Genomic DNA, 13,872 nt, shown 5'->3' on the forward strand with positions numbered 1-13,872 from the left:
TAAAAGTATGTGATGTTCCAAACATCAAGCAGGGTTATATAATATCCTTTGAGAACCAACGAATTGCTATTAGACAGACAGGTAAAAAGGTGGTGGACAGTGTCTCAGAAATAAAATGTAATATTTAATGAATGTGCCACCCTAATCTTCATTTTCAAAGTGGCTTCAAGTACAAGAAACATGCCGTATCTTAGTACAAACAGGATGTTAGCAGTAAGTACTGCCTCTGATCACTACAAAATACAATGTTAGTGATGAATAAATAGAACTCTCTCAAAATACAATGTTCTGCATCGTGGCCTTTTATTTTAAACTAAATAAAATAAATACATTAGGTGTTTGATAAAACTGTGCATTTTGTATTTGTATTATTAATTACATATTATAGATATGTAAATATGATGTGGAAAAACACTGACTTAAGTTGACTATTAAGTAAAACATATAAAGCTTAAAATTTTATAACCCTTTTCACACTTAAATATGCTCTTAAGATATTTAAAGAGATTAATTAATGGAAATGCTTTCCCTTTGAAACATATCTTTTGAAGTGAGACTGAAGTAGTTCTTATTTAGTAAAGTGATTAAAATTTGTTTCATGCTGGTTTTCCAAAGGAGATTACTTTTTGGACCGACTTTCCTATTAAGGCTTGAAGTGTATGTTGGGCAATTTGTACATGGGAAAATGATTTTACTTAAAAATCCGTGCTCTGAAAAGTGCTATGCTATCACTGGCCTATGCCATGACTGCACACCCTTCTCAGTGGAGTTTCTGACAGACTGCAGATGTCTGGGGAAGTAGTTTATTTAATCAGTTGATCACAGACCTGTGGTTCTAATGACAAGCTCAATGCAGACAACTGTACTCTTCTAAGAAGCATAGCTTCACTTTTCTTTAAGAATTTTAATATTTCATATCATCTTGAACCACTTGTAAACATCCCACTTTGGGATCAAATATTATCAATACCTTACACTTTAAGTAATTGTGAAATCACACCATCTCCTTTCTTTATTTTCTGCAGCTTGTACATTTAGTTGAAGGAAAAAAGGCTACACTTTAAACTTGCAAATAGGAACCAAGCATATTTTGTGTTTAAAGGGCTTGAAATTTTTTATGTCCACTAATTATATTTCCACGTTTTTACTGTTTTAAGAAATCTTTGACACTGACATCAAAATAAGAATGAATTATTGTTACACTTACCTCTGATCTCCTCCCTCTGTTCAAATAAGCACAGACTGGGCTGAAAGCGCCACTCCCACAGACGTACAAATGCGTGCGGTTGAAAGCCTGAATCACACGGACAAAGTTCCCGCAGCCATGCTAAAAGAAAAGGAAAACTGAGCGGTTAGTAACCCATGACTTTTATTGCTGTTTCTAAGTATTACTGTGACACTTTGCTATGCATTTTTCTTTATGCCCTAACTTTTTAATTAGTTAGGAGATAACAAGAGAACATGGTTTATTCCATGGTGTATTTTAGGAGGAAGGTTGTCTAACAGATAATGAGCAAAATGATATGTCTCTCTCATATTTCAGTATTTTTTATAATGGGTATGTTTTTATGTTCTGAAATTTTATGAACTTACTCTTTATCTGAGAATGCTTAGAAATTGAAAAGTATACCAAACTGTTTCTCAATTTTTCCTCAAAACATTACACACACACACACACACTCATCCGTGTTATATAAAACATGTTGTGAATTAATTGTGCTCATAGAAGGTCCATATGTTATCATTAGTTACAGTGGCAAACACTATTAGCCTTCATAATGGGGCGAATAATACAAATGTTACACAAATGCCAGCATTGTCGCTTTCTATGAAAAATAACGGAATCATGATCTCTCTGCTCTTGGTCCCCTAAAATACTTTCCTCTTTCCCCAGACTCCTTTCTCACCTGCTCCCAGTCCAACCATTGGAAAGGCTGACATTTATTCACTCAATGAAATGAAAAATGATTATGGTGATTATAAGCTGATTATGACCTTGAAGAAATACACAAATATGGTCGGCACCAAATGCAGAGCTCAGTGACTGAATTAACCATTGCATGTTCTATACTTACAGGGTCACTACCTTGCTGAGTACACATTAATCAAGCCTGAGGCTGAATATTGTTCCCTTCACAAAGTCATTGTTCTAGCAATGTTTAATAATATTACACATTAGAGACAAACATTTTTATAAAAAAATATGTCAGACTCAGTGGTTTTCAGATGGGTGTTCATACAGTGTATTTTTTTCTCTTCTAGGTACCACATACTTTATTAATATTTTATAATGCACGTTTATTATATTATTAAAAAGTTTAAAAAAATTGCCAAAATTTAAAGTCAATATTATTTTATATTTTCTCATCATTTTCTCCTTTTATACTCATTATTACTTGCCAGCAAATATATGCTTATTTTCATATGTAGTAACTGTATACATATATATGTTTCTGTTATGCATTTTTATTATTAAATAATCAATCACCAACTCTGCTGTTATATAAATTTAACCTTACAGAGCAGACTATATTCTTTATTTTTATTTTAAGACATTAAGAGTTTTTGTCATATATAGTGTCACTGTATCTTGACACCTGTTTATAGAGGTGCCTAGAAACTGACTACATACTGCAGCTGAAATGTGTTTCTCTGTAGAAAAATCATAGATGAAGTATGGTGTATATACAGTATGTCTATGTTTAAAGGTATATGTGAGCAATGAGACTTGTGTTTATTTTTTTTCATATCCAAGTTCAGTCATTCTGGGATTCTGTACATAATATTTTCCTGCAAAACATGAATTTGATTCAATTCTATTAATAAGAGGTTATGTCTGTTTCATCTTGAGGTTTGCAGATTTTTCCATTATGAATTATTGGTATTGGGATAAAGGAAGAAGTCACTAATATCTCTTTTACACCTCAAATACAGATTATACTTGTTTCATGTATATGTTCATGTATACATATATATTATATATATGTCTTTATTATGGCTACTATTTTTGAAAATTTATTATGCATTAGACACAAGAACAATCATTTTATATACTTAACCTCCAGAAGATTGATTTCTTAACCTTTAGAGATCACATTTATTGAGCAAACTATGTATATTCACTCAGGTTTTCAACTCGGGTTTTAGAAGCACAAAGTTTAGATCTTGTTTAGTTAACTTGCCTAAGGTCATATCGGAGAAGGCAATGGCACCCCACTCCAGTACTCTTGCCTGGAAAATCCCATGGACGCAGGTGCCTGGTAGGCTGCAGTCCATGGGGTCGCTAAGAGTCGGACACAACTGAGCGACTTCACTTTAATGAGTTGGAGAAGGAAATGGCAACCCACTCCAATGTTCTTGCCTTGAGAATCCCAGGGACGGGGCAGCCTGGTAGGCTGCTGTCTATGGGGTAACACAGAGTCAGACACGACTGAAGCGACTTAGCAGTAAGGTCATATAGCTAGAAATAGGTAAAGCAGATTTTCAAGCACAGATGTGTTTAATATAGAATCTTGTCCTTTTAACCACTTTATAATTTGCCATTTGGTAAGAACTCCACAGTTGTTAGATGGAAGTTTTTATAACAGTTACTAATATTTACAAAGCTCTTAATCTTTTGATGTTTTTAATCTTCCCAGCAATGTTCCTATTAAAATATTTAGTCCCATTTTAGTGATGAGGAAATTGAGTCCATCAAAAGGTTAAATGAAGTGCTCTAGGTTTAATAAGTAACTCAGGTATGAATTTAAATATGTCTTAAATATGGTTGTGGCTTCTCTGGTGGCTTCTCTGGTGGCTCATATGGTAAAGAATCTTCCTGCAGTGCAGAAGACCCAGGTATGATCCCTACGTCAGAAAGATACCCTGGAGAAGGAAATGGCTACCCACTCCATTATCCTTGCTTGGAGAATTCCATGGACAGAGGAGCCTGGTGGGCTACAGTCTATGGGGTCCGGACATGATTGAGCGACTAAACTTCAACCATGAAGGCAAATTTGTATACTATCTGATGATGTTTTACTGTGCTCTTCCAAACCCTCTTCAAAGGGAAAAACATAAAAGGAAAAATAAATCAGTCGCTTTAATTATTGAAAATCATTTTCTAGGTCCTTTCCGTTTCCATTGTACTTAGTTTCTATCCACATTATTTCTGAACTAGACCACTGCAGTCGTGTCAATTTCATCCAGAAAATGTTTACTGAACTCATTCTGTGCAAGCATTGTATATGGTGCTAGCAACACTGAAATAAACAGATTCAATTCCCATTTTCAGGGCAAGGAGAGCATATACATCAAGCTGTAGCAGATGTTATAATAAGGTTATTTTTTTTCAAAATGTGCTATACAAGGAAAGAAGAGAAAATGAGTAATACTGAACTGGGTATAAAGGTTTGAGAGTGAATGTCATCTGAGCTGTAATTTGCAGAATAAGCTACAGATTTTCACAGGCAAAAGCAGAAGAAAGGGACATTCCAACAGAAAACAGCATGAACAAAAAAAACTGAAGGCATGAGAGTGCAGGCTTTAGTTAGAGAATAGTGCCTAGAGGGTATAGAGGATTACTACGTGATGAAACTAGAGAGGCAATTAGAACTGGACTATCGTCATGCTGCAGGATGATGGGCAGCAGAGTGTGAATTCTCAGAGCCAGATGACTTAGGTGCAAACTCTGATTTTATCTTTTACTAGCTGTTTGAGCTTGAGATATGTACTTGCTCCTCTGTGCTTCAATCTTCTGCTCTGTAAATGGTGATGATAATATTTGTTGAAAGCATTTACCACTAAAGCCCTTGGAACAGTGTGTGGCGCATAATAAATATACCCAACGTTAGGTATCAGATGTTTTCATATATACTTTCAGTTCCAACTGTCAGTACAAACCCTGTGTAGTGGACAGAAATTGTCCTGCATAAAGTTTAGTACAGGTCCTGACCACAATAGACATCCATAAAAGGTTAGTGGCATGAGACATTAGGAAAATTCAATACTGTGGATGCTTTCTTTTTATTGCTTAATTCTCTTTCAAAACTATTTCAAGGTATAAAGCTAAATGAAAAATGAAGCTTCTAACATTATGGAGAATATAATTCCATTATATATATATATATATATATACACACATACACACACACACACGCACATATACATGTGTGTATGTATATATATATGTATACATACACACATGACCTATACTAAAATGCTGGAAGACTATATCTCAAATTTTTAAGTTACTAAGTTTGGGTAGTATAATTTATTTTATTTAACAGTGTGTGCTAACTATGTGCTATGTACTGTTCTAAGCTCTCTGCAAATGTTAATTCATTAATTCCTTTAGTAACTCAATAAGCTAGGTTTTATGTGTGTATCCATCAACCTAGCTTATTGAGTTACTAAGGGAATTAGTGAATTAACATTTGCAGAGAGCTTAGAACTCTTCTTGGAGAAGGCAATGGCACCCCACTCCAGTACTCTTGCCTGGAAAATCCCATGGACGGAGGAGCCTGGTGGGCTGCAGTCCATGGGGTCGCTAAGAGTCAGGCACGACTGAGCGACTTCACTTTCACTTTTCACTTTCATGCACTGGAGAAGGAAATGGCAACCCACTCGAGTGTTCTTGCCTGGAGAATCCCAGGGACGGGGGAGCCTGGTGGGCTGCCGTCTATGGGGTCGCACAGAGTCGGACACGACTGAAGCGACTTAGCAGCAGCAGCAGCATGAGCTCTTCTGGGCCTTCAAAGATTTCTGTGTTGAACAGGTATTAGTTGTATAACTTTAAAATAGATGTTTTAAAAAAAATACGTCTTGGAGCTCAGATTAATAGGGCTTTAAAAATATGACTCTTCATGGTCCATACTACATTTTTTCTTCTTGGTCTGGGGACTGTATCAAGGTATTTTGATATATGTATTCCTAAAGAAAATACATTTTCAAGTAGTTTAGGGTCCTGTGGTCACAGAAACATGGAAATTGATATTCTACAATTAATAAATCAAGTTTGACATTGTGCATATGTAATGTATATAGGTCTAAATATATGTAACCCTGCTTAATTTTTTTTAATGATCTCTTACAGTATTTACTTAGCACATTCATTATATCCTATCTCATTGGATATGTTTGACAGCATGTGCTATTGTTTAGGGCTCAATTTATTTATAGTATTAATAAAATATCAACATTTGGAAATAAATGGAGCATGTAGGAATGTAAATAAATAGGGGCAGAAAGGGAAATTGGGAGGTAAGTTATACTCTCTTTAGCTGAGGTAGAAAATAAGCTATATTGCTACCATGATATTTTATTTTATTTATAGACATTAGTTTATTATATAGTATTATTGTGATATTACCTTGGGTTAAATTTCAAATTATACTGAATTCTTTTCTAATGAATGAGCATTATTTTTATAACTTTAATTAAAATTAGATACAAGTAAAAATATAAAGAAGTAAAGGATGTTTGTATACTTTTTGATTGCTATAGAAGTAGGAAATCTGTTACTAGGTTATGCTTTTATTAGTAGACAACTAATATAATATTTTAAAGTAAAACATTAATTTAACCACCATATATCTTTAAAATTATACATAATGAATTTATAAATTTAGTAAGCTAAAGGCATTAATAACTCATTATCCACTATGTCCTACTCCCAACATGAGACAATGACTTGGAATAGATTCCCATGCTTACTGCTTCCATTTCTGTTTTTTCCAGATCTTGTTTACATTTTATGAAGTGCCTAGATACAGATCTGGGCACTAGAGATAATGACATTTACTACCTGGCATTTCCAACCACTAAAAATGCAGTGAAATAAGCTCTAGAGGGTTTCAAGTGCACATACAGGGAGGGGCAGCTAGCCTAGTTCTCAGTGGCAACAGAAGATTCTCCAGAGAAGTGACATCTGAACTGTCATTTGAAAGGGTGTGCAGATAATTCCAAGGCTAAAAAGATGGGAAGGTAATTTCTCCTTGGAAGAAAAGCTATGACAAACCTAGACAGAATATTAAAAAGCAGAGATATTACTTTGCTGACAAAGGTCCGTATAGTCAAAGCTATGGTTTTTGCAGTAGTCATGTTTGAATGTGAGTTGGACTATAAAGAAGGCTAAGAGCTGAAGAATTGATGCTTTTGAACTTTGGTGCTGAATAAGACAATTGAGAGACCCTTGGACTGCAAGGAGATCAAAACAGTCAATCCTAAAGGAAATCAATCCTGAGGGTAGGACTGATACTGAAGCTCAAGTTCCAATCCTTAGGCCACCTGATGTGAAGAGCTGACTCGTCAGAAAGAACCCTGATGCTGGGAAAGACTGAAGGCAGAAGGGGATGACAGAGGATGAGATGGTTGGATGGCATCACTGACTCAAAGGACATGAGTCTGGGCAAGTTCTGGAGATGGTGAAGGACAGGGAAGCCTGGCGTGATGCAGTCCATGGGGTCACAAAGCACTGTACATGACTCAGTGACTGAACAACAACAAATCAAACAAGAAGGGAATCACCTGAAGCCTGTACCAAGGGCTGAAAGAGGGAAAGGGTACAACTTGTTTGAATCTCAGTATCACTGAAATAAAAGGGGGAAAAGTTAACATAAGACCTAACATAGCTGCCGCCAAATCTATCAAATTTTTCATAAATACCCCACCTGCAATAAATTTGTCTTTGTCTTTTGTGTGTATGCTTAGCATTTATCATAATCTCCCTAGAGAGGTGGCATGTTTCATCAACTGAGAGCAAAAGATCTAGAGCCATATGTGCTTGAGCCAGACAGAGGCCTCTCACCTGTTAGTAGTGCAGCTTGGGGTAAATTCCTCACTCTCTCAGTGACTCAGTTTATCTATCTTAAAAATAAGGATGATGACAAGGTCCATCTTGTAGCACCGTCACAAGGATTAAAATAAAAAACTTAGAATAGCACCCGGCCCATTCTATCAGGTATTGGCTAATATTAGTTGATAATTACTGTATATATGTCTCATCATCTTTAGTATATATATCTACTCTTAAAGGTAGGAATTCCACTTTAATCATCTCTGGTTTCTTCACAATATCTAACTGATTTGTACAAAGTAAAATAAACAATTCCTGCTTTTAAAAAAATGAAATATTAAGTAATTAGGTGATATTTATTTCAAGAGATCCAAAAGACTCTTAAATATTTGGTCTCATGAGAAGTATAATTAAAACACGTTGTTTGTTCTTCAGAACTTCCATTTAACTATCATTCTTCTACCACTAGTATCTTGACTAAAAAAAATTGTTTATAAGAACCTCACATGTATTAAGTGAGACGAATTTGTCAACATTCTCCTCTCTTGCAAAAAACAGAACATACATTTGAAATTTAGCTTGATTTTTATTTCCTAGGACCCAACAATGTTGGCTCTACTATAACTCTCTACAGTTACCTCTGCTATATATATTAATTGGCTGTTTGGCAAAATATAAAGATACTCATGGATGATATCACACCATGATAAAACTATGTAAAAACATAAGCATGTATTAATGGCTTCATCTAAAGACCTTTAATTATAAGAAAGCAAATAGCAAAGCATTTCTTCCTTGCCAAAGGGAGAAAGGAATCAAATGACTTGGCTAATATCCTTATGAAAATCAACAACATTTTTTGGAAAGAGAATGTGCAAAGGAATATAAATTCTATATATTCTGCTTGTGGAAGTTTGTATGAATGGGAAAAAAAATTGAACAAAGAACAATTAAATATAGTAACTGTAGCCACGGGATATTATTGTGACAAAAGGTGAGACATGTTCATATATGCATCCATGGGAAAAATCTCTACATTAGAGAATTAAAAGAAAATAGTTTACTTCATGCAAAATTATTGGAACAATAGCTTCAGGGAACCAAAAAAAAAGTTCTTTTTTCACAACATTAAGCTTCATTCTATTATTGGTTTCCTAGAAGGCAACTGCAATATACTCTTTTGAATGTTTCTTTCACATTTTTCTGGATTTTTTCCTTTTCGATTTTGGTCCACAAATCTTGTGGGTAGCAAATATGCTCCAGTGAGCTCCTGTCCATTTTGAATTTTCTCTTAGAGGTGAATTATGAAACTGAAACAATAAAACCCTGAGCTGAGTCACTCCTGATAAGTACTCTTGCCAAAACATCATCTAGTGATACCTGAAGATCTTCTGTGGCCCTGCCTTATGGCAGGCTTTTTCAGAACCTTGTATTGATACCCAAACTGAATCAATAAATATAAAAGTTTAAGTTCCACACTTCTTCCATAAGGAAGAAGTCTAAGACAAGAGGTGAAATGAATATAAGCTTCATTATAAACGTTAAATGTGGCAAATAGATCTTACATGCTGCAAGCATGGCAAAAATAAACAAAAAAAAACCAACAAAAACCATTAAATGACTTGTGCACGTAAAGAGTTGCTCCATTTTGAAAATAATATTCAAGAATAATTTAATGTGTCCATTTCAGCAAGCTATTTGTAGAAATAAATATAGATTTATTCCTTGACTCTCTATATGAAATCTCACCTAAAGGAATACATTTTGTAAAAGTGTTGCACACTGAACACTTACTTATTCTTATATCCCTCTTGATTTTTCTTTCTGTGGTTATTTTTAATTACAAAGATACCAGTCATTACTGGTGATTTATACCTCTGGAATGTGCTGGCTAACCATAACCCTTTGCCGAGAATCTTTCTTTGGAAAAGCCCACATCGTATCTGGGAGCTACTCCAGACACTTGAATTATCATTATTTTAGCAGCATGCTGAGAATTCTGAAGGTTGGATCCACTTTGAACAGGGGTTATTACTAAAATCCATCATGAAAAGTGTCAGGGTGCAATAATAAAAGCAAAGCAGGAAATTTTTACCCAGTCAGGAATTCCTAAATTACAGTGTTTAAGAGTTCCGATCATTTTGCATTTACATTTTTTACCATATGTCCTGCAGAGGATTCAGAACACCAACACCCTTTGTCTCACTTTTGGCTGCACTCAAAGTACATGAATTCAAAGACCAAATATTTAAGTTTTGGATTTTTTTTAAGCACTCACTGTGGGATCTTTGCCAGCCATTTTGCACTCTTCGACTTTGATTGCAGATGCTGGCCAGAAAACCTGCTCAGAGAGGAAAACAAAGGTTGCATAATCTCATTTATACATATGACAGCCCAATGTTCTTCATTTGCTTTATGCTAACAGATATTTAAAAGTTATTTCTATATTTATATTTCAGAATTCTTCTTTCATTTATGAATTCAAGTTAATGAAGGTTTTATTACTTTATTCTGGCAATTATGTTTTTGTTTCTTCCAGAATTTTTCCTTTAACAAGTCTTTCTATGGTAAGTGCCCATTTACTAATAGTACAATTTTTCAAATAAGGAAATTATCAATACGCACAGTATAATGTGTATTTCCCTCCTTCTGATTTACAGTACACTTTTCACAACGGGTCATACCACAGTGAATTCATGTTCATATTGCCCTCTCATTTTTTTCAGTAAACTACAGAGCTAGGCCAGTAGATTTACCTGAAATTAGGTACTTCAACAGCTAAAATGACTCGAATAAGGACTCTCTCTGACATCCTGTGACAGCATTCTAAGTTGTTTTAGCCTTGGACTAGGGCTTGTGGGGATGATTATTTTTTTAATTGTCATGTTAAAATAATAAATTCAGAAGTCTCCTTGTTGTAACAAATTTATAATTAATCTACTTTTATTTCTTTACTCCAATGAACCTCATTTTATTTCCTTGCTGTGAAGTATTTAGGTTGGTGCAGAAGTAATTGCAGTTTTGCACTATTGAAATTTGCTGTTTAACATCAGAATATATTCATAAATAAATATGGATATATTGTACAATTTAATGCAAATTTTTTGTTTTATGTTCTTCTTCTAATGACTTATTACTTACTTTTAATTTTATACGTATTTTAGACTATGGAATGGAGAAGGAAATGGCAACCTACTCCAGTATTCTTGTCTGGAGAATCCCAGGGACAGAGGAGCCTGGTGGGCTGCTGCCTATGGGGTTGCACAGAGTTGGACATGACTGAAGTGACTTAGCAGCAGCAACAGACTACGGAAATAATATTAGACACAAAGCAAATTTGAGTGATTTTCTTATTAAATTTCAAAATCAGTTGTAAAGCAGCAGAAACAACTTGCAACATCAACAATGCATTTGGCCCAGGAACTACTAATGGTCATACAGTGCAGTGGTGGCTCAAGAATTTCTGCAAAGGAGACGAGAGGCTTGAAGATGAGCATGGTGCCTGGCCATCGCAAGTTGACAACTACCAATTGACAGTCATCACTGCAAACTGACAGTGACCAATTGAGATCCATCATTGAAGGTGATCTTCTTACAACTACATAAGAAATTGCTGAAGAACTCAGTGTCGATTGTTCTAAGGTTGTCTGGCATTTGAAGCAAACTGGAAAGGTGAAAAAGCTTCAGGGTGCCTCATGAACTCACCACAAATCAAAAAATCATTGTCTTGAAGTGTCGTCTTCTCTTTTCAGTGCAACAACAAATCATTTCTTGATTAGATTGCAACATGTGATGAAAAGTGGGTTTTATATGACAACCACTGATGACTAGCTCAGCAGTCAGACCAAGAAGAAGCTCCAAAGCACTTCCCAAAGCCAAACTTGCACCAAAAAAAAAAAAAAAAAAAAAAGGTCATGGTCACTGTTTGGTAGTCTGCTGCTGGTCTGAACCACTACAGCTTTCTGAATCCTGGCAAAACCAATAAATGTGAGAAATATGCTCAGCAAATCGATGAGATGCACTGAAAACCGCAACTCCTGCAGCCGACATTGGTCAAAGAAAAGGCCCGATTCTTCTCCACGACAATGCCTGACCACGTCACACAACCAATGCTTCAAAAGTTGAATGAATTGGGCTGCAAAGTTTTGCTTCATCTGCCGTTACCTGATCTCTCATCAACTGACTACAACTTCTTCAAGCATCTAGACAACTTTTTGTATGGAAAATGCTTCCACACCCAGCAGAAGGCAGAAAATGTTTTCAAAGAGTTTGTTAAATCCTGAAGCAGAGGTTTTTATGCTACAAAAATAAACAAATTTACTTCTTGTTGGCAAAAATGTGTTGATTGTAATGGTTCCTATTTTGATTAATAAAGATGTGTTGGAACCTAGTTTTAATGATTTAAAATTCATAGTCTGAAAACATAATTACATTTGCGCCAACCTAGTACAATGAAATAGTTAACCCTTGAACAACTTGCTGGTTAGGGACACTGACGTTATATTCCAATTCCACATCTAAAGATTCAGTCAACCATGTAATATATAGTATTTATAGCCCTCAACAATCTGCATGTAATTGGACCCATGCAGTTCTAATCCCTGCTGTACAGGCCACACTTGTTCACAGAACAGTGAATTTAATAATTGTGTTCCTTTCAAGGCTGTCTTGGACTACATACAGATGACAAGGTAGGTTATCCTTTAAACTAACCATTTTTCATGCTATACTCCACGCTTCTCTTTTTTGCATTTGACGTATGTATACATGGGAAGTATTTTCTCACTTAGTTTCCAGTTTTAGATGGTTAAAACTATGAAAGTAGACGTGGTGAACTGAATTTATTATATTTTCAGTCCTTGAAATAAGTACTAACTTTCAACTATTTATTGACATGTGGCCTATTCTAATGAAATCCATAATTTTTTTGTCATATTTGAAAGTTTTAAAGAACAAGGCATCTAGGAATTCAGCACTGCCCTCATGAAGATGATAAACTTACACTCAAAGGTTCTTGACTTATGTTGTTAATATTCAAGGAGAGAATGTGATCTTTGCTGCCCACGTACATCCGGTCCTGATCTTCATCCATTAATAATATCCTGTAGTCTAAAGGGTATTGGGACAGGCTGAAGTATTCAGATGTCTTGGTTTCTCGAAGCTCTGAAATGGTGAATACCACAAGTGAAAATTGAGAATCTTGATCTTATTATTTTAATGAAAATTATCTTACTGAAATACTTACCAAAAAAAGTCAAGATATATTTTCCTCTTACAACAAATTAATTTTAAAACAGTTATCTTATTGGATGTTTTTATTTATTGCCTTTATGCTGAATTAAAACATAAATCAATAAATGCAATGTTAAAGTTTATAGTAGTATTACTTGATTATAAAATTATACACATTTCATAAGATGGTTTTTAGTTTCTCATCAGCTCAAAACTAGTTCAGGTAAATCAACCAAAAACAATTGAGTAGACTGAACAGAAACAAAAGCAACGACAGTGTAAATGTCTTCCTAGCTTCTCTTAATGTTTTATTGTTGGATTCAATATGTTCATCTTTTTAGGACTGCTATTTCCAACTTTAAATATTTATCATATACATATGTATCAAGAGAAAAATATGAATTTTCAAATGTTCTGAATTTTTAGGTTTTCAGTATCTCAATGGTCAGTGACATATGTTCATTTAAATTCTTGTACATTAAATATGTGTCTGTATAGCTTAACTTTCAATACACTGAATGTGCGTGACAGTTAAAAAAATCAATAATCATTGTAGTAGGTTCAATTTTCTTTCCAGTCAAAAAGCTCCTTTGCACAATTAAAGACTTTTCCTCTCAAATGGTTCAAGAGTTGTTTGTTCTTTTGATTATGATCTTAAGAAAGTTAACTCTACAAAACAGTCTGCTTTCAGGCATTACTCTTTCAATGTTGAACTATTTCTAAATTTTAGTCACTGAACAGCAAATACATTTCGAGAAATTCTCACAGGGCTGTGATTTCATTTAAAACCAAATTAAAAATTCTACGAATTCTTATAGGCAGCCATGAACTTCATTCTGTGAACATCCAAGCTCATGTGTGAAGAC

General features: G+C 34.7%; 1 protein-coding gene and 1 long non-coding RNA gene across 3 annotated transcripts in view; one reads left to right on the forward strand and one right to left on the reverse strand.

The window, feature by feature from the left end:
- Positions 1-13,872, reverse strand: part of SEMA3C (semaphorin 3C) — a 207,633-nt gene that overhangs the window by 85,413 nt on the left and 108,348 nt on the right. For both annotated transcript variants that reach the window (XM_086397157.1, XM_086397158.1), the window contains exons 3-5: positions 12,777-12,937; positions 10,053-10,115; positions 1,208-1,327 (exon numbers count right to left, since the gene is read on the reverse strand). In XM_086397157.1, the coding sequence (XP_086253283.1) occupies positions 1,208-1,327; positions 10,053-10,115; positions 12,777-12,937 (344 nt within the window). The remainder of the gene's footprint in view (positions 1-1,207; positions 1,328-10,052; positions 10,116-12,776; positions 12,938-13,872) is intronic.
- On the forward strand, positions 1,270-13,633 carry LOC147374437 (uncharacterized). The gene is made up of 2 exons (XR_015162768.1): positions 1,270-1,351; positions 10,939-13,633. It is a non-coding gene; the product is annotated as an uncharacterized LOC147374437 (long non-coding RNA).

Source organism: Bos grunniens, chromosome 4 (genome assembly GCF_055505025.1).
Source record: "Bos grunniens cultivar Pamir isolate PY7600 chromosome 4, Bosgru_T2T1.0, whole genome shotgun sequence".
NCBI classification, from domain to species: Eukaryota; Metazoa; Chordata; class Mammalia; order Artiodactyla; family Bovidae; genus Bos; species Bos grunniens.